The 21,358-nt window shown below is 45.1% G+C and overlaps 2 protein-coding genes across 2 annotated transcripts; both read left to right on the forward strand.

Moving 5' to 3' along the window:
• The first annotated feature begins 3,469 nt into the window (after window positions 1-3,469).
• Window positions 3,470-8,972, forward strand: LOC132382934 (mitochondrial ribosome and complex I assembly factor AltMIEF1-like). Its single transcript, XM_059953532.1, has 2 exons — window positions 3,470-3,592; window positions 8,691-8,972. Exon 2 carries the CDS (start codon window positions 8,760-8,762, stop codon window positions 8,970-8,972), a length of 213 nt encoding a protein of 70 aa, XP_059809515.1. The 5' UTR covers window positions 3,470-3,592; window positions 8,691-8,759.
• A 3,242-nt stretch (window positions 8,973-12,214) lies between these two features.
• mief1 (mitochondrial elongation factor 1) lies at window positions 12,215-21,114 on the forward strand. Its single transcript, XM_059953524.1, has 4 exons — window positions 12,215-12,358; window positions 13,545-13,719; window positions 16,620-16,873; window positions 19,323-21,114. Exons 1-4 carry the CDS (start codon window positions 12,215-12,217, stop codon window positions 20,127-20,129), a joined length of 1,380 nt encoding a protein of 459 aa, XP_059809507.1. The 3' UTR covers window positions 20,130-21,114.
• Window positions 21,115-21,358: the final 244 nt, after the last annotated feature.

Below are 21,358 nucleotides of genomic sequence, written 5' to 3' on the forward strand. Positions count from 1 at the left end.
GTTTCCCCTCTTGTACTGCAGTTTAATCGGTCCCGTGAGTGTAATTGGGCCAAAGGGGCCTGTTACCGTGTTGTATCTCCGAATAAAAAGTAAACTGTTATATTTATTTAGTGATACAGCGAGAAACTGGCCCTTCCAGCCCACCAGGCTGTGTCATCCAGCAATCCACCTATTTAACCCTTGCCTAATCACAGGACAATTGACAGTGACCAATTAACCTGCCAACCAGTACAACTTTGGAAAGTGGGAGGAAACCAGAGCACCAGGAGGAAACACACAGTCACGGAGAGGACGTGCAATCTCATAACAGATGGCGATTAAACGCTGAACTCTGATGCACCGAGCTGTATTATCATCATGCTAACTGCGACACTACCACTGTGCATGGAAGAGGACTACGTTTAATTTTGTTCACTCTTTCTTTCAGGGATCCAGATTTGCCCTAGATAGTCTCTCCCTCTTTACATACCTAAAGAAGCTCTTAGAGTCGATATCTAGTTTGCTCACTAGTTTCATATTCTATTTTCCAGTTTCTTCAGCCTTTGTTGAATTCTAAAGCACTTAAGTCCTTTGGTAACTTTGCAAGTCTCTTCCTTAGACCATTGCTAATGTAGCCCCTAATCCATGGTTGGAGCATTTTTCCTGTCATTTCTTTATACACATGACATCTGTATGCCAGGTTCCAGATTCCGAGTTCTGTCACGAAAGGGATTATCAAATCAGAATCAGGTTTAATACCACTGGCATGCATCGTGAAATTTGTTGTTTCGTGGCAGCAGTACAATACAACACATAATAAAAGCTATAAATAAACTAAAACTGTAAATAGTATAAAACAATAAACTTAGTAAGTATATATATATAGAAAAAGTAATGAAGCAATGTTCTTGGGTTCAATGTCCATTTAGATATCTCACCCCCCCCTCCCCCCTCCCTCCACTTCTCACAGTCTATCCCAGGCCCAACATATTGATGCAGGTCCAATACCATAAGAAGGCCTGACAGATGCTATATTTCATTAGGAGTTTGAGGTGAATTGGTATGTCATCAAAGACATAACCAATTTTTACATGAATTTTTACAGATGTACATTGCTGTGGAGGGGTCGCTGCACAGGATCAGAAAAATCTGCAGAAAGTTATAAACTCAGCCAACTCCATCATGGGCACTAGCCTCCCCAGCATTGAGGGACAAGTATAAAAGGTGGCATCCATCAGTAAGGACCCCTATCACCCAGGATGAGTCCTCTTTTCATTGCTACCATCAGGAAGGAGGTACAGAAGCCTGAAGGCACACACTCTTGATTCAGGAACAGCTGCTTCCCCTCTGCCATCCAATTTCTAAATGGACATCAAACCCATGAACGCTAACTCACTGCTTTTTCTTTTGCTGTAATTAACCCCTTCTGGTTTCAAAGCCAGCTCTAAAATAGTCTGCTGCCTGCAGGGACAATAATCTTACCTAGAAAACCATTTCTTATCTATTGCCAAGTCAGGCAGCATCCGTTCAGGGGAATAAACAGTCAATGTTTCAGCCCAAAACCCTTCTTCAGGACAGATCATTGGGACCAAGTCTCTTGTGCTCTTTTCCATTGCTTCTGTACTGTCAGTAATAAATTGGTTTGCCTGGATTGTATTTAGATTATTGCCCCTTGTTATCAGATTTCTGAATGGACAATTAACCCGTAAACACTACCTTGTTTTCTTTCTCTTCTTGTACTACTCATTTAATTTGTTTGCTTTTTATATATACTTTTGTAAATTATAGTTTTCGTTATTATGTAGTATATGGGGCTGAGAGGTAAATGGATCAGCCATGATGAAATGGCAGAACACTCAATGGGCCAAATGGCCTAATTCTGCACCTCTATGGTTATGGTCTTATGGTGGTGTAATTTTCTGCTGGCACAAAAAAACAAATTTCACAACATATTCCAGTGAGATTAATTCTGATTCTGATTAGAAAAGGTAGTCGAAATGTAATCCTACAGAAAATAGTGGATATGGCCCAGTCCATCGTGGGTGAAGCCATCCCCACCACTGTACACATCTATGCAGAGCGCTGTCGCAGGAAAGCATCAAGTCAAATCACATTTTATTGTCATTTCGACCATAAACTGCTGGTACAGTACATAGTAAAAACGAGACAACGTTTTTCAGGATCATGGTGCTACATGAAACAATACAAAAACTACACTAGACTACAGACCTACCCAGGACTACATAAAGTGCACAAAACAGTACAGTCATTACAATAAATAATAAACAAGACAATAAACACAGTAGAGAGCAGCAGGTTGGTGTCAGTCCAGGCTCTGAGTATTGAGGAGTCTGATGGCTTGAGGGGAAAAAAAGCTGTTACATAGTCTGGTTGTAAGAGCCCGAATGCTCCGGTGCCTTTTTCCCAGATGGCAGGAGGGAGAAGAGTTTGTATGAGGGGTGCATGGGGTCCTTCATAATGCTGTCCGCTTTGCGGATGCAGCGTGTGGTGTAAATGTCTGTAATGGCGGGAAGAGAGACCCCGATGATCTTCTCAACTGACTTCACTATCCGCTGCAGGTTCTTGCAATTTGAGATTGTGCAGTTTCTGAATCAGGCAGTGATGCAGCTGCTCAGGATGCTCTCAATAAAACCCCTGTAGAATGTGGTGAGGATGGGGGAGGGGGGAAGGAGATGAACTTTTCTCAGCCTTTGTTGAAAGTAGAGATGCTGCTGGGGTTTCTTTGCTATGGAGCTGGTGTTGAGGGACCAGGTGAGATTCTCCGCCAGGTAAACACCAAGAAATTTGGTGCTCTTAATGATCTCTACTGAGGAGCCTTTGATGTTCAGCGGAGAGTGGTCTGCTGAAGTCAACAACCATCTCTTTTGTTCACATTCAGAGACAGGTTATTGGCTCTGCACCAGTCCGTTAGCCGCTGCACCTCCTCTCTGTATGCTGACTCATCGTTCTTGCTGATGAAACCCACTACGCTCCTGTCATCACATTAGCATCATCCATCATCAGGGACCCCTGCACCAAAGTCATGCTCTCTCTTGCTGCTGCCATCAGGAAGAAGGTATGGGAACCTCAAGACTCACATCACCAGGTCCAGGAAGTTATTACTGTACCCCATAACCATTAGGCCCTTGAACCAGAGAGGATAACCACTCAACTTCACTCACCCCCATCACTGAACTATACCCATAAACTATGGACTCACTTTCAAGGACTCCTCATCTCAATTTCTCGATATTCTTTGCTTATTTATTTATTGTTATTATTTCTCGTTTATTGTGTTTGCACAGTTGTCTTTTTGAACTCTGGTTGTTTGCCCAGTCTTTCAATGATTCCATTAGTTATTGGATCTACTGGGTATTCCCGCAAGAAAACGAATCTTACGGTTGTGTACGATTATCACTTAATAAGTTTACTTCGAACTTTGAGCTCGTACAGGAGGAGAACCAGAGGCGAGCCATGTGACGTCATGTATCCTTTGGTGTATGACGTAGAATGTGACCCGGATTCAATTGCGTGCGTCTCTTGGGCGCCATGTTCTTCGTCCTCTTGTCGAGCGGGTAGTGGATCCGTCGCTGAGCTCGGACAGAAGGGCAAGGTAAATAATATTAATTTAGCGGCTTTATACTTGACGTGGAGGATTCAGAGGTAGTCATTTAATAGTGTTCTTCCGGTTCCTTAGCATTAAGTCAGCTGCCATTATCATTTTATTTCAATCGAGTGGCTTCAGCCCCGGTTAGGAAAGATTGACAAGGCGCCCGACCAATAAGGGAACAGAACTGGGAAGAGTGGTCCAATGGAGAGATGCGGGCGGGGCCGTCGATGCTGGGCTGCCGAACTTTGGGGAGGCTGTGGAACCTGTTAAACCAAAAACCAGCGTTGTGGCAAGGAAATGGTTAACGGCCCGCGTTCACTCAGTCAAAGGAAAGGAAATCGCTTCTCTTCACATTCTGATTATGGGCCAGTCGGGTTTGGGATGTGACAGTGGAAAAAGAGAGGAAGGCCCTACATATAAACTGTCTTTCATTTGCTTTCTCCCGTGTGTACCTATCCAGGCCTCACTTCAGTGAACCGCTTGTTACATGTAATGGTGCAGTCCTGTCATTTCTTAAATCATGAGAGTAGAATCAGTCCATTCTGCCCCTTTCGATCATACCTGGTATATTTTCTTGCTCAATTTCATTCTCTTGTCTTCTCCCCGTAACATAAAGAGCCTAGCAACTTCCGCTCTAAATATACCCTCCACAGCCATCTGTGGCAATGAATTCCACATAATCACCAACCTGTGTTCACCAGGGACGTCCTTCTATACTGACTGCGCCATCGATACTGGACTCTTCCAGCATCTGAAGATTCCTCTCCATGTTCACTTCGTCTGGGCCTTTAAATATTTGGTAGACTTCTCTGAGTTCTCGTTTTCTCTCTCTCCCTCCCTCCTCCCACTCTTTCTCTCCCTCCCTCCTCCCACTCTTTCTCTCCCTCCCTCCTCCCACACTTTCTCTCCCTCCCTCCTCCCACTCTTTCTCTCCCTCCCTCCTCCCACTCTTCTCTCCTCCCACTCTCTCACCCTCCCTCCTCCCACTCTCACTCCCTCCCTCCTCCCACACTCTCTCTCTCCCTCCTCCCACTCTCTCTCTCCCTCCCTCCTCCCACTCTCTCTCCCTCCCACCTCCCACTCTCTCTCCTCCCTCCTCCCCCACACTCTCACCCTCCCTCCTCCCACTCACTCTCCCTCCCTCCTCCCACTCTCTCTCCTCCCTCCTCCCACTCACACTCTCCCTCCCTCCTCCCACACTCTCTCTCCCTCCCTCCTCCCACTCTCTCTCTCCCTCCCCCCTCTCCCTCCCCCTCTCCCTCCCCCTCTCCCTCCCCCTCTCCCCCCTCTCTCCCCCACCCCCCTCTCTCCCCCTTCTCTCCCCCTCCCCCTTCTCTCCCCCTCCCCCTTCTCTCCCCCCCCCCCTCTCTCCCCCTCCCCCCTCTCTCCCCCTCCCCCCTCTCTCCCCTCCCCCCTCTCTCCCCCTCCCCCCTCTCTCCCCCTCCCCCCTCTCTCCCTCCCCCCTCTCCCCCTCCCCCCTCTCCCCCTCCCCCCTCTCCCCCTCCCCCCTCCCCCCTCTCTCCCTCTCCCCCTCTCCCCTTCTCCCCCCCTCTCTCCCCCCTCTCCCCCTCCCCCCTCTCCCCCTCCCCTCTCCCCTCTCCCCCTCCCCCTCTCCCCTCTCCCCCTCCCCCCTCTCCCCCTCCCCCCTCTCCCCCTCCCCCCTCTCTCCCCCTCCCCCCCTCTCCCCTCCCCCCTCTCTCCCCCTCCCCCCTCTCTCCCCCTCCCCCTCTCTCCCCCTCCCCCTCTCTCCCCCTCCCCCCTCTCTCCCCCTCCCCCCTCTCTCCCCCTCCCCCCTCTCTCCCCCTCCCCCCCTCTCTCCCCTCCCCCCCTCCCCCTTCTCTCCCTCCCCCTTCTCTCCCCCCTCCCCCCTCTCTCCCCCTCCCCCCTCTCTCCCCCTCCCCCCTCTCTCCCCCTCCCCCCTCTCTCCCCCTCCCCCCTCTCTCCCCCTCCCCCCTCTCTCCCCCTCCCCCCTCTCTCCCCCTCCCCCCTCTCTCCCCCTCCCCCCTCTCTCCCCCTCCCCCCTCTCTCCCCCCTCCCCCCTCTCTCCCCCTCCCCCCTCTCTCCCCCTTCTCTCCCCTCCCCCTTCTCTCCCCCTCCCCCTTCTCTCCCCCTCCCCCCTCTCTCCCCCTCCCCCCTCTCTCCCCCTCCCCCCTCTCTCCCCCTCCCCCCTCTCTCCCCCTCCCCCCTCTCTCCCCCTCCCCCCTCTCTCCCCCTCCCCCCTCTCTCCCCCTCCCCCCTCTCTCCCCCTCCCCCCTCTCTCCCCCTCCCCCCTCTCTCCCCCTCCCCCCTCTCTCCCCTCCCCCCTCTCTCCCCTCCCCCCTCTCTCCCCTCCCCCCTCTCTCCCCTCCCCCTCTCTCCCCTCCCCCTCTCTCTCCCCCTCCCCCTCTCTCTCCCCCTCCCCCTCTCTCTCCCCCTCCCCCTCTCTCTCCCCCTCCCCCTCTCTCTCTCCCTCCTCCTCTCTCTCCCTCCTCCTCTCTCTCCCTCCTCCTCTCTCTCCCTCTCTTCTCTCCCTCTCTCTTCTCTCCCTCTCTCTCTCCCTCCCCCCTCCCTCCCTCCCTCCCCCTCTCTCCCCTCCCCCCTCCCCCCCTCTCTCCCCTCCCCCCTCCCCCCTCTCCCCTCCCCCCTCTCCCTCCCCCCTCTCCCCTCCCCCCTCTCCCCTCCCCCCTCTCCCCTCTCCCCTCTCCCCTCTCCCCTCTCCCCTCTCCCCTCTCCCCTCTCCCCTCTCCCCTCTCCCCTCTCCCCTCTCCCCTCTCCCCTCTCCCTCTCCCCTCTCCCCTCTCCCTCCCCCTCCTCCTCTCTCCCCCCCCCTCTCCCCCCCCCCCCCTTCATTCTTCTGAACGCCCGTGAGTATAGGCCAGAACCATCAAACTCTGCTCCTACTCCTACTTTCATTCCCTGGATAAACTGGACCCTCTCCTCATCCTTTTTTGGAGCACATCCTTTCTCAGATGTGAGGCCCAAAACTGCTCACAATACTCCACATGTCGTCTGACCAATGTCTTGTAAAGACTCTGCATTATATCCTTGTTTTTATATTCCAGTTCTCTTGAAATGAATGGTAACGTTGCATTTGCCTTCCTTACCATTGACTCAACTTGCAAGTAAACATTTAGGGAATCCAGCACGAGGACTCCCTTTGCACCTCCGATTTCTGAATTGGCTCCCTGTTTAGCAAATAGTGTCTTTATTGCTTCTACCAAAGTGCATGACCATACACTTCCCTGCACTGCATTCCATTTGCCACTTCTCTGCCCATTCGCTAATCTCAACAGGTCTTTCAGGCTCCCTGTTTTCTCCACACTATCTGTCCCTCCACATATCTTTGTATTGTCTGCAGACTTGGCTGCAAAGATACAGATCATTAACGTAACAAGTTACTGAACCAACACCAATCCCTGCAGAACACCACTGCAGCCAATCGAAAGAGGCTCCCTAATTCCCACTCTGCCAGTCAGCCAATCTTTTATCCATGCTAGTATCTTTCCTGTAATACCATGGCCTCTTATTAAGCAGCCTCGTGTGGCCTTGTAAAAGGCCTTCTGAAAATCCAAGTAAGCAACATCCAATGATTTTCCTTTGTCTAGCCTGCTTGTTGTTTCCTCAAGGAATTCCAACAGATTTGTTAGGTATGATTCCTCCCCCCCCCCCCCCCCAAGGAATCCATGTTTCCATGTTGACTTCTGACCATTTTATCGTGCGCTTCCAAGTACCCTGAAACCTCATCTTTAATATTGAATGCTTAACATCTTGCCAACCACTCTAACTGGCCTATAATTTCCTGTCTTTTGCCTCCCTTTTTAAAGAGTGGAATGACACTTTAAGGAGTGGAATAATCTTCCAATCCTCTGGAATCATTTCAGAAGCTAGTAATTCTTGAAAGATCACCACTAATGCCTCTCCACAGTCTCTTCAACTACTTCTTTCAGAACCCTGGGGTGTAGTCCATCTGGTTCAGGTGACCTTTCAGCTTCCCAAGCATCTTCTCCTTAATAATAGCAACCACACTCATATTTGTACTGCACACTCTGGCTACTGTTCAGAGTTCTGTACATAACACTCAATAGGATGTCTACTCTTACTCTAGTAATTTATTATTGTTACATGTCATGAAATATAGTGAATTCTGTTTGCATGCCATTGGGCAGATCATTTCAGGTACAAGAACATTGAGCTAGTACAAAATAAATCAGAACAGAATGCTGAGTGTGGTGTTTCAGACTATTAGGAGTGCAGGTTTATGAACAAGTTCAAGTTCAGTTTATTGTCATTCAACCATACATGTATACCACCAAATGAATTTGGTTCCTACAGACCAAAGAGCACAAGACAGTACATATAACTCACATACGACACATGAAGTGACATTACCACAAATAATTTAACTAGTAATGAGGTGCATTTATGAGATAAATAAGGTGTAAAGGCCACGACGAGATAGATTGAGATCAAGGGCTCACCTTTAATATAAGAGGTCATTTTAAGATTCTTATGATAGCGGGTGGCAAGTAGAAATAAGTCTCTACCAAAGGAGGTGTAAGGTGTTCCTTCCCTCAGCTAGCCTGTAGGTCACCCTTGAGCAAGCTGGTGCATTTGCTTAGCCCTCTGATCAGAATAGATAGAATGGACTTGGAGAGGATGTTTCCTATATTGGGAGAGCCTAAGACCAGAGGCCACGACCTCAGAATATAAAGGCATCCTTTTAGAACAGAGCTGAGAAGGAATTTCTTTAGTGGGAGGGTGATGAATCATTGGCATTCATTGCCACAGACAGCTGTGGAGTCATTGAGTATATTTAAAGTGGAAGTTGATAGGCTGTTGGTTAGTCAGGGCATCAAAGGTTACTGGGAGAAGGCAAAAGTCAGGTCCCAAGGTTAGTGGATTGGAGAGTTTCATCCGATATAATTGTAACTAAACTGAAAAGGCAGGCAATCTTTCAAGATGATGAATGATGCAAAATTTCATGTCTGGAATAACACAGAAATACTGATGCAAAAGATTCTGGTTTGACAATGCTGTCTGCTTATTTTTTCTCTGCAAGTTCTTCAGTAACTGCTTCCATTGAAGAGAGTCAGTTTTCTTTTTCTCTCTCTCTGTTTTTCAGGTATGGCAGAGAGGATCATCTCGTTCTGATTGGAGAACGGCCCCAATTTTCCCAGTTGAGTCACTTGTCATGGCGACCTGGTCTCGTGTGGCTGTGTTGAACCTTTACCGAGCTCTCCTGCGTGAGGGCCGCAGTCTGCGTTACACTGACCGAGAGTTCTACTATTCATTCATCAAGCAGGAATTCAGAAAAAACCAACATCTCACCGGGGAGGAAGAGAAGGTGAAGCAACTGGAAAAAGGTCGCTATTTTCTTGAGAACAAACTTGGAGGCCTGGTTTAATTTGCATTTGGAACATAACATCAAATTTGAAGCATCTTGGTAGGTTCTTAAGTCCCGATTTAAATATGATAATCCATCTCTTTTAAGCCTTTCACATTTGGAGTTTTGTAAGCCCACTGTTGGCAAATCATTAATTGGGCCAAAATGTATTGGTCACAATGGGTCCCAATTAACTGGAGTCTACTCTATATCACTATTTCTTCATTGACACTAATTCCTGGAGTGCCCTGACATCATTATGGCAGCCCCTTGATCGGAGGAACACAGTGATTCAAGCAAGAGGCTTGAAAGTCTTTGGGAGTGACCAACTGCTTCTACACCAATATCCACTCACAATTGCAATTCTTCCAGGGTATTAAAGGAATCAAGAGATAAGGGAATAATGCTAGAAAAATGGCCTTGAGGGAGAAAGTCAGTCATAATCTTCAGCCATAGGGCAGGTTCAAAGGATCTCCTGTTTCTTTTTCTTATGTTCTTAACCAATAAAGAAGCTTATGGCTTATTTCCATTCCAGTACAAAAGCATTCCATTATTAATTTCAGTGAAATCATCAGTTAATATTAATCACCAGTTAATAAGTTTGGAAATTTAGCCAGAACTTTCCTCTGGAGAATACTGGAGAATTCCATTTAGTCTCTTAAGCATGCTTCAATTGTATCATGGCATCTCAGAAATCCACTGATTTACCTTGATCTTGTTGGTGTGTTGGGTTTCATAAATAGGAACTTAGTGTGTTAAGCAAAGGGGTGCACAGTTATGAAGAGGTTGAAAGTGAAAAAATCAGCCATGATTGAATGGTGGGAGCAGATTTAATGGGCCAAATGGCCTAATTCTGCTTCTGGGTCTTACAGAAATTTTAATGGAAACACATACCATTTTATCTCCTAAAGAAGACTTGCATAAATCCTTAAAGCAAATGCAATAGAGAGAATGATTTCCCATGGAGTTTATTTTGAACTACCATAAATATTATTAGGCAAGTAGACTCCATGCCCAGGGACCTTCCTTAGTTCCTGATTGGTTAGCTACAAAGTTCCTTAACATCCTTTCCTGCCTTAAACCTTTATCCCTTCATTTCATTGATGCCAGATTTCTGAATGCAACCAATGACTGATCTCCACAGCTCTCTCTGGCTGAGAATGCCAAAGGTTCGGCATCCTCTGAGTGAAGATGTTTCTAGTTATTTGTTTACGACAGCTTACACTCATAACAGACCCACAAATCAATCAACCAATTTGCTGAATCTTTACTACACTCTCTCCTTAGCAAGTATATCCTTTTGAAACTTGGGTCTTTCTACGGCCCTATGTAATCTTAGATTTGGTTCAGATGACTCTGCATCTCCTACTCCCTTATCATGTCTCCATCCCCATGAAGCCTCTCTGAATTGTGAAGATTAAACATTAGTTTTATTTGTCACATGTACATAAAAGCACACAGTGAAATTCATTGCGTGCATCAGCAACCAACGCAGTTCAATTATGTGCTGGGAACAGCCAGCAGACATCACCTGGCATCTGCCACCAACATAGCATGCCTAACCTGTACGGAATTCTTGAAGGTGTCATCACATTTCCCTTTGTTTTGTTTATTTGTTTAGAGATAGAGCTCAGTAACAGTCCCTTCCAGAGGTCACAGCAAAAATGTACAAACTCCTTACAGGCAGCGGAAGAATTGAACCTGGTTCGTTGGCGCTGCAATAGCGTTATGCCAACAGCTATGCTGTGCCACTCCCTTTGTGTCCCCGGTAAACTTGATAATATTATCTTTAGTTCCCCCCATTAACTTAATTGATGTAGGTTGTGAATAATTATGGCTCAGGCAGCACCAATACTTGTCAAACTGAGAAGGACCTGTTTATTCCTAGTCTTTGTTTTCTATATGTTAACCAGTTGTATCTGTTTTGCTTCACATCCTCCATTATACGGTATATATCCACAAAGAACTGAAGTAGATGAATCAAACGTTATTATTTTCTCACTTGTAGATCCGACTTGACACTGTTCAATCATATTATTTTCTAAGTGTTTGAATCCTTAAATAGTCCCCAGGCAATTGTGTTTCTTTGAAGTCCTCCATTGGTCGGAATCGACTTTGGATATTGCGTGATAGCAAGCCGATGTGCAGGTCAGGGCAGTAGGATATAGAGAATAAGCTATTGCCCATATATCAGGCTCCCACTCTCCACGTAGCTGATGAACAGCAAAGACCAATACAGTTTGGAACCAGCAGAGTCACAGCAGTTGCCAGTCAGCGTTGAACTCAGTGTAAGACTGCCTTAGGGACTCCAGCTCTAGAACTTTTCACGGGGTTTACTCCATGAATGGGTATAGCTGCAAGGCAGCGGAAGTTTGAAGTCAGAATTTTCCTTTTCCTAGATGAACTGCCAACCACGGCTGATGACCCTCATTTGTCTGTTGCGAATGGTTTTAAGGCCACCTTTGCCTCTTCTCCTGTCAGGGGAAATGGTTCTGTTGAGCTTAGTAGCTAAGACCAAGAGCTGGACTCGGTTGTCAGAGGCTATTTGAGATGCATTTCATTGGGAGCATTTAACAAGTAGTGGGAGCTTACCCCCACTACCACCCCTGACTATGACAACCTTAAGACAACTATCTAGACAATGATACTTATTGGAAGTAATGCATGATTTATTAGTGTTGCTTCTGAGCGTGTACTGCATTTGAGACTCACATTGGGATTTGACCCAGGGTCATCTGACATATCAGGGTGATTCCCAAGTCTTGTCAGTTGATGCATTAGGCTGAATCTGTGCATGAAGCTGTTTAAGATCAGTAGGTACAAGCACCAGGTACAAGGTACCCCCCCCCCCCCCCCCATCAGTTATTGGTAGGGGTTCATGGCATGAAAATGGTTGAGAACCCTTGATCTATGGAAGGGAGTGAGTAGCTGATGTTTCAGGCCAAGACCCTTCATCAGGACCCTATGTGAACTGTCTTGATCAAGGGACTTGGCCTGAAATGTCGACTGTTCACTCCTCTCCATAGATGCTGCCTGACATGTTGAGTTCTTCCAGCATTTTGTGAGTGTTCCTCTGCATTTTCAGCATTTGCAGAATCTCTGTGCTTAAGGTTAGTAGGTAGTTTTTGGTTTCATGACAACCTTCCTTCCTCATCAGCTACCACCCAATCAATGTTTAACTAAAAGAGTATGCATTTTGATACATTTTAAGTAAAGGATAATATTGACACTAATATTGTTTCACTAGGTGTTCTTTGTTCATAATGGCTGGTATGGGAGAAGGGAAAAGCAAGAAAGGAGACAATGGAGTAGGGAATGCCATTGACTTTGTCCTCTCAAATGCCCGGCTGGTGTTAGGTGTTGGTGGTGCTGCGATGTTGGGCATTGCAACATTGGCAGTAAAGAGGGTAAGAATGCTCTTCATTTTTCAACATACCTGCACCATTTTCTTCAGCTTTCAATTTTGAAATACTTATTTTTAAACTGTATTAGAGAAACTGGTTTTCACTTTGCACCATGTACAAATGTATGCAACAGAGATCTCGAATATGTATTGTAATTCATGAAAAGATCCATCCAAACTTTGACCTTGTACATGCCTACTATCGCCCGACAATGCTTCAGATTTTTCAAATTGCTCTGGACGCCACCCTTCTCTATTTCCGTTATCATTCCTGTCTCTACAGTATATTTGTGACCTTCCAATTCTACCTCTAGTGAATCCTGTTTTAAACCTTCTATCTTTGGCACATGGGTCTTCAGCTGTCCAGGCTCTAAGTTTTCATATTTCATTGTAAACTTGCCTCTCTTTCCTATTTGTTAAAACCAATAATTTCACAAGCTTTAGTCATTTGTCCTTATCTCCACACTTGGTTTCGTTTGGTAACTTCCTTGTGAAACAACTTTGACATCTTGTTTTTATTGAAGTTCACTCAGTGATCACTTTATCATTACAGGAGTGGTACCTGGTGTGGTCTTCTGCTGCCGTAGGCCATCCACTTCAAGGTTCAACCTGTTGTGTCTTTCGAGATACTTTTCTGCACACTGCTGTTGAAATGTGTGGTTATTTGAGATACTGTCACTTTCTAGTCAGCTTGCACCATTCTGACCATCCTCTCTCATTAATAACACTTTTTTCCCACGGAACTGCTGCTCACTGACTATTTTTTTGTTTCTTGCACCATTCCCTCTGAAGTTTAGAGACTGTCCTCCACAAACATCCTAGTAGATGAGCAGTTTCTGGGGCCAACAGTCATTTCGCAGTCAAAGTCACTTAGATCATATTTATTTCCCATTCTGATATTGGACTTCTTGACCATGTCTCCGTGCTTTTATGCATCGAGTTGCTGCCGCATGATTGGCTGATTAAATATTTGCATTAGTGAGCAGCTGTATACAGTTCTTAATAAAGTGGCCACTGAGTAGTTAGTTGCTGTCTCAGCAGGCTTGAGAAATGTAGTAATGATATAACACAAGTAGCACTAAAATTTGCTTGAACAGGATTTTTACTTTGTCTTGCTCTCTTCCTTTGACTATTGGAAAACATTACCTGTTACTTTGAGGTTCTTGTGACCCTTTGCCTTTATCTTACAGATGTATGACCGAGCAATCAGTGCCCCCAATAGCCCCAGCAAAATGGACTTGAGATCAGCAAAGCAAAGCTGGGAGGAGCCCAGCTGGATTGGGTCATCACCCCGCTTATTGAGCAGGGACATGAAAGGCAACATCAGCAGGTCCCTACAGACACTCCCCACCAGCTGTGAAGCAGGTAAGTTCATAGGGGTAGTGATGTAGTCAAAGTTCAAGTAAAGTTATGGTCAAAGTACATCTATATCACCATGTACAACTCTGAGGTTCACTTTCTTGCAGGCATTCACAGTGAATACCAAGAAACACAGTAGAATAAATGAATGACTGCACCCAACAGAAGTTTCAAAGAATACAACTCTGAAATTCTTCAATTCTCTGGGCAGCCAAGAAACCAAGAAAGAAAAAGAAAGGCAGCATAATTATCAACTCCAAAATCCCACCTCCCTGCAAAAACAAACGAACAAAAACGGATCGGGCACTTCAACCTCCAAATCGCTCCTGCACAAAAAAAAAATAAAACTTAACAGGCACATCGACCCCCCCCAAATCTCCCTCCTCACACAAAAAAATCTGAGGCGATCAGGTGAAAAAATACGGAATATAAAAAAACTAAAAGACTGGAAAAAAATACTTTATAGTCCAAGTTCACATCCAAATGCAGAAAAAACCTGGGCAACAGTCTCCGTGCACAGCAGCAGGCTCTCCCTTTTTCGGTACAGAGCATCCGATCAAAAGACAGGCAGCCGGTGCTCACCCTCTACACTCGCTCCGATGCCTCAATCTCCCTCGTCGCTTTAATGGGTGAGGTTTGTGTATGCTGCTGTTGCCTCTGCCTCCTGGAATCGTCTCAGAGCCTGCAGAGTGCTGGAACAAGTGACCTCCAAACTTTCGCCCTCGTCACTTTAATCGGCGAGCAATAGAAGCTGTAATGGTCAAAATGGGGTGAAACATCAGCCCACAGGCCATCCTGCAGCCTTCCCGCCACAAGGTTTGCTCACGCTGCCATGTGTCTCCCGGAATCCTCTCGGAGAATGCAGAGCACTGAAGCACCCACACGATCTCCAAACAGTAAAACACAGGCTCCAACAGTCCCAGAATCACATTCAAGACGAGCAACAAATATAAAATACATAATAGAAGTGTAAAAGATGGTTTCATGATCTATCCAGAAGTTGTCGACCAAAGAAGTGTCGTATGCAGGCGCCATCTTGACAGGAGATCAGGACGGACGGACAAACAACCAATGTGCAAAAGACAGCAAACTGCAAATATAATAATAAAATAAATATCAAGAACATGAGATGAAGAGTCCTTGAAAGTGAGTCCATAGGTTGTAGGAACAGTTTGGTGATGGGGCAAGTGAAGTTATCCCCTTTGGTTCAGAAGCTTGATGGTTGAGGGGTAATAACTGTTCCTGAAGCTGGTGGTGTGAGTCCTGAGGCTCCTGTATCCTTCTTGATGGCAGCAGTGAGAAGAGAGCATGGCCTGAATGGTGGGGGTCTTTGATATGGATGCTTTCTAGCGGTAGTGCTTCATGTAGCTGTGCTCATTGGTGGGGAGGGCTTTTCCCCAATGAACTGAGCTGTAACCAACACTAAATCGTCTGTTTATTAAAGGGGGAAATTAGTGAAGGCTTATTTTTTTGGGTGGGCAGCAGTATGCTTTGGCAAAACTGCTTTTGGATGTACATAATTTCTACCATTTGTTTTTGGTCTTGTGTGTCCTCACTTGATTCTTTCATATCACAGCTTTAAAGCCTCTGGTGCTGTTGTCCCTGGGCTCTACTGCTGAAACAGGTGTCTCAGAATCAGGTTTATTACTTATTTATTTTGATATAAAACAACAAATTCCACGACATATGCTAGCGATATTAAACCCGATTCTGAGTTCTGAAATATATAAAGTTTAAAAAGTAAGCAGTATAAAAGCTTCATATGTGATGAGGCCTGGGTGGTGGCAGGCTGGTGAGATAATTGGCTAGAATGCACTCCATCGTACATCTCTACAACAAACAGATTTTCCAGTTAGTAATCGATTTTGGAGCTTGCCATGTGCAAATTAGCTGTTGTATTTCCCACACTGCTTCAGGGACTAGACTTCATAAGTGCTTTAAATAAATATTTTATATTTCCACTTCTCTGATATGCAAATATGTAAAGAGCTTTATTCTCTGCTGTCATGACATGAAGGTGGTTCAGCATTGGATCCTTTTGAAGTTGCCATGCTGAATCACATACAGAGAGTGTTGATCTACACTTCTGTGGCTGATCCCCAATGCTTCATGAATGTGCATTTTTGAGCTGTTGTATATGATTTTGTTCCACTTACAGGGCATAAACATTTATTTCTTCAACTTTCAGTAATCTTGCCCCTCTCACTCCTTCTCTTCTCCTCACAAGCCCATTATTTACCTCTGGTTCCCTCCTCCTCTCCTTTCTTCCATGGTCCACTGTCCTGTCAGATTTCTCCTTCGCCCCATTATCTCTTCCACTTACTCCCGCCTAGCTTCTTAACTCATTCCCCCACATGCCCCCCATCACATTCTGGTTTCTTCCTCCTTCCTTTCCAGTCCTGAAAAAGGGTCTTGGCCCAAAATATTAACTGTTTATTCACCTCTATAAATGCTGCCTGACGTGCTGAGCTCCCCCAGCATTTTGTGTGTGTTGCTCTGGATTTCCAGCATCATATTTAGTAGGTTTCAATGAGATCCCCCTTCATTCTCCTAAAGTCCAATGAGAAAAGTCCAAGAGCCCTCAGGTGCTGCTCATATGTGAACCCTTTCATTCCTGGGATTGTACTCCCTGAGCCTTCTTCAATGCCTTTCTTAGATATAGGGCCCAAAAGTAGTTGGCTTGGGTTTTCTAATTGACCTGTTGTCCAGCTCTACGTAGCCCCAAGCCTTGCTGTTATTTACAATGCCTAGGTACGGCCAGGAGAGTATTTCATTCATATATACCTTTTACTTGCTGTAAATCATAAATATTGAGGCAGTCTGTACTTATTGGACATTGATTTGATATTGCTGTCATTGTCCAAGCATGCATATGTTGAATTTGTTCCAATTGTATCTTGGTACAGATGCTTCCAAGGGTGCTAGTCCCAGTAGGAAGACCCAAATGGATCTGAAGAAAGCCAGGCTCCGGTTGTCCATGCAGGACAAGCTCTTTGCATATTACCGTAAGCACGTTGTTATCCCGGGTGCAGAAGTGAGCCGTGCCAAACAAGCTGCATTGGATATCTGTGCAGAGCTGAGGAACTTCATCCACACCAAGCTTCCTGACATGCCTCTCCGGGATATGTACCTCAGTGGCAGTCTGTATGATGACCTACAGGTTTGGGTTCAATTTAATTCCGTTAAATCGTTTCATCAGATCAGACGGTAGACCACTTGTCCCGTTTCTCTACCACTGAATGCTGTGTTGTCTAGAGACAAGTCTAGTGTAAGAATAAAAAGAAACTACAATGGGGTTAGGAAAAGGACAGATTTATGGTTTTACTCATTTCCTGTCACCCAGTGCAAGGTTAGATCAAATCACACTGGTAATTGCTTGATCCATCAGATGATAAAGCAGAATTAGGCCATTTGGCCCATTGAGTTAATGCCAGCATTCAATTGTGGTTGATTTATTTTCCTTCTCAGCCCCATTTTCCTGTCTTCCTCTCATTCCCTTTAACGTCCTTACTAGTTAAACACCTATCAACTTCTGCTTCAAATATACCTGATCACCTGGCCCCCATTTCCACTCATCTGTGGAAATGGATTCCCCGGTTCACCACCCAGTGGTTAAAGAAATTCCTCATCTCTGTTATGAAGGGATGTCCTCTATTCTGAAGTTGTGTCCTCTGGTCCTAGACTCCTCCACTATTGGAAACATCTAGTCCATATCTACTCTATCTAAAGCTTTCAATATTCAATTGGCTTCAGTGAAATTCCCCCCTTTTTCTTCTAAGCTCCAGCGAGTACAAGCACAGAGCAATCAAATGCTCCTCTTATGTTAACCCTTTCATTCCCGGCATTCAACAGATTTCATGACATGTGACTGTGATATTAAACCTGATTTTGATAAAACACCTCTGGACTCTCTCCAATACCAGCTCCTCCTTTTTTAGATATAGGGCCCAAAATAGTTGGCCTGGGTTTTCTGGTTTGTCCTGCTGTCAGGCTTTGAACGGAACCAGCGCATTCCAAAACGCTTTGCAGTTTTGTGTTTTGAATTGTGCCATGGAGTCTTGGCAAACGATTGGATGTACAGGTTCCTATGGTCAGTAACCTGATAAGTAACAAGGTAATCTAATAACATGATGTTATGAGAATCTGTCGTCCTTCATAAACATGGGCTTGAAGATGGTGTCAGTAATATAAGTTCAATGTTACTGGAAAGAGCCCTAAGAAATGTTAGGGCATTATTGGGCAATGTAGAGGAAGGGTGTATACTTATTGTGGGTGCTGCCACAATGTGAATATTACGGGAATATTGTAATAGTGGCATAAATCCAAAAGGTGCTGGTGTTCTATTTTTTAAATTATTTTATTTAAAGATATAGTGTGGAATTGCCCCTTCTAGCCCTTCGAAGCACAGCGACCCAGCATCCCCCAACAACCCTAATTTAACCCTAACCTAATCACGGGACAATTTACAATTTCCATTTAATGTACCTGGTAGGTCTTTGGAATGTGGGAGGAATCTGGGGAAACACAGACACATTTCCCAGGGACTCCTTGAGCAGTACACCCTCCCTGAGCTGTGATGGCATGATGCTAACCACTATGCTACCATGAATTTAGTCACGGTAGGTTCATTTATTTTGTGAATCAGGAACTCCCAGGTCTCAGATTCTCACTCCATTCTGCTGATGATAAAGAGATGCAGATTTACTCGATGGTTTTGTTACAAAAAAGATCACAAAAAAGCAAAGCATAAAGCCATAAGACTTTGGCGCACAATTGGCCATTTGGCCCATCAAGACTGCTTCTACCATTCAATCAAGGCTGATTTATTACCCCCCTCGACCCCAATCTCCTGCCTTTTCCTTGTAACCTTTGACAACCTATCAACCTCCATTTTAAATGTACCCAATGACTTGGCCTCCACAACCGTCAGTGGCAATAAATTCCACAGGTTCTCCACCTTCTGGCAAAAGAAACTCCTCTTCATCGCTATTCAAAATGGACTTCCTTCTATTCTGTGGCCGTGCCCTCTGGTCCTAGAAACATAGAAAATAGGTGCCGGAGTAGGCCATTCAGCCCTTTGAGCCTGCACCGCCATTCAGTATGACCATGGCTGATCATCCAACTCAGAACCCTATACCTGCTTTCTCTCCATACCCCCGATCCCTTTAGCCACAAGGGCCATATCTAACTTCCTCTTAAATATAGTCAATGAACCGGCCTCAACTGTTTCCTGTGGCAGAGAATTCCACAGATTCACCATGCTCTGTGTGAAGAGGTTTTTCATCTCAGTCCTAAAAGTCTGCTCCTTTATCCTTAAACTGTGACCCCTCGTTCTGGACTTCCCCAACATCGGAAACAATCTTCCTGCATCTAGCCTGTCCAATCCCTTTAGAATTTTATACGTTAGAATTGTCGGAAACTTCCTCTGCATATCCATTCTCTTGAAGGGGGAAGAACATTCAAAGACTTTGGTTTGGAGGATTTACATTTTTAGGTAACTGGTGTTGTTCTATTGTAACTTGTTTTATTTTGTTACTGTACGTGCTTGTTTTGATACAGCATGCTCTTACAGTGATAACAGAAAAGTTTAATTGTATCTGACACTTTAGGTCATCACTGCCGATCACGTTCAGCTGATGGTACCCTTGGTCCTAGAAAGGAACCTCTGGGCTACAGTTCCAGGTGAGGAGACCATTATGAACGTCCCTGGATTCTGGCTGGTCCGCAGGGAAAACCTGGAATACTTTCCCCGCAATAGCAGCTACTGGGACCGCTGCATTGTGGGTGGTTACCTGTCACCTAAAGTAGTGACTGAAAATTTTGATAAAGTCTTGTCGGGGACCATCAACTGGCCAGCTATCGGAAGTGTCCTGGACCTCATCATTCGGCCAGTGGTTCCGTCAGAAACATTGACTTTGGAAGTTCAGTACGACACGAGTAAAAAATTATTTATTGACTTCCTACCACTGATCGTGATGGAGGACACCATGCTGATCGCCAAACCGCACCGCAATGGACGATATGACAACATGTGGCGGCAAAGCTTCAGAACTGCCGAAACCGCCAAGCTTCGTGCCCTAGACGAGAGGGACGGAGGCTGTCGCTGCTGCTGCCTCAAGATACTGAAGGCCATCTGCAAGTCCAATGCCATCCTCAACAAGTTGACGGCTAGTCAACTGACCAACGTGATCCTGCATGGTTGCGGAAAGGAATTGGACTGGACTTCAGAGACACTGGCTGATAAATTCCTGCTGGTACTTAAAGAATTAATAAGCTACTTGGAGCAAGGCTTCTTACCATGCAGTTTAGATACCAAAGTGAACCTGTTTTTGGAATTTACGGAAGAGGAGATTGATGAGTTGGGATACATGCTGTACTCTTCCTTATCTGAGCCAGAAATTCTGTTAAATACTTGAATTAGGTTTGAGGTCAGCTCACAGAGATTTGTACTTGATAGTTATCAGGCTTCTCCAGACAACAGTTAGACAGCTGTTAAACTTTTAATAACCCCATTGACTCGATGACTGTTCTGCATTTCCTAAATCTGTAATTATTGGAAGTTGCATGGAAATGATGCTGAGGGAAAGGTTTCAATATTATTTACAGATCTGGGGTATCAGACAGAATTAAGCTTGGGCTGAGAGCTAAATTGTCCTTTAGTAAGCCAAATATGAAATCTATATTTCCCCACTAATGCACAAAATATAAAGATGTAAAATAAAAATGAGTTTGAAAAGTTTAGAAGGAAGTTTTCAAAATTGCAACTGTCAATAAAGCCAATTTGATTGGTCCAGTTACACTTCCTGCTGATTTTTTTTAAACAATGAATTTCCAGGATTGTCACAGTGGGGATATCTTAAAAGGAATGTACACACTAAAGATTAAAAAGTAAAATCAAGCAGAAATTCAATGAAAAGTTTCCTTCCACTTCAAGATTGTGTGAAATGCCTTTCCACTTCAACAGGACCCTCCAAAATGTCCATGGGTTTTTAAGCTGCAACTTCTCGTTTTGCACAAATTCCTCTTGGATTTCTGACTCTGAAATGAAATATAAGTAGAAAATGCTGGAAGCATTCAGTGGGATGAGCAGAATCTGTCAAAAGAGAATTATCATTAATATCTTATGTTCGATTTAGAACAGTTTCTCTTTACACAGACAGTGCTTGACCTGTTGAATGTTCCCAGCATTTTCTGATTTTATTTCAGAATTCTAGCATCTGTATGTATTTTTATATTCCCTGTGAAAAAGGAAAAAAATCTGTGGAGCCAGAACCCTGTTACATTGTAGTAAATTCCAAGGAAAATGTGAAGTCCTAGAAGTAAGAATCAGGTTTTAATGACACCAGCATATGTCATGAAAATTGTTAAACTTTATGGTAGAGAGAAAAAAAACTGAATTACTCTGTGTGTGTGTGTGTGTTTGTGTGTATTTTTCAATGTCCATTTAGAGATCAGATGGCTGGAAGAAGCTGTTCCTGAATTGCTTTGTGTGTGCCTTCAGGCTTCTGTACCTCCTTTCCAATGGTAACAATGAGAGGAGAGCATGTCCTGAGTGGTGGGGTCTTTAATGATAGACGCCATCTTCCTAAGGCACCACTCCCTGAAGATGTCATGGAGACTGTGGAGGCTAGTACCCATGGTAGAG

The sequence above is a fragment of the Hypanus sabinus genome, chromosome 29 (genome assembly GCF_030144855.1).
Source record: "Hypanus sabinus isolate sHypSab1 chromosome 29, sHypSab1.hap1, whole genome shotgun sequence".
In the NCBI taxonomy this organism is placed as follows: domain Eukaryota; kingdom Metazoa; phylum Chordata; class Chondrichthyes; order Myliobatiformes; family Dasyatidae; genus Hypanus; species Hypanus sabinus.

What these genes read in the sequence shown, in the direction of transcription:
- LOC132382934 (XM_059953532.1), top strand. Translation starts at nt 8,760, where the DNA reads ATGGCGACCTGGTCTCGTGTGGCTGTGTTGAACCTTTACCGAGCTCTC.
- mief1 (XM_059953524.1), top strand. Translation starts at nt 12,215, where the DNA reads ATGGCTGGTATGGGAGAAGGGAAAAGCAAGAAAGGAGACAATGGAGTA. An exon ending in CAACATTGGCAGTAAAGAGG is followed by an intron (nt 12,359 to 13,544) that starts GTAAGAATGCTC and finishes TTTATCTTACAG; the next exon opens with ATGTATGACCGAGCAATCAG. An exon ending in GTCTGTATGATGACCTACAG is followed by an intron (nt 16,874 to 19,322) that starts GTTTGGGTTCAA and finishes CTGACACTTTAG; the next exon opens with GTCATCACTGCCGATCACGT.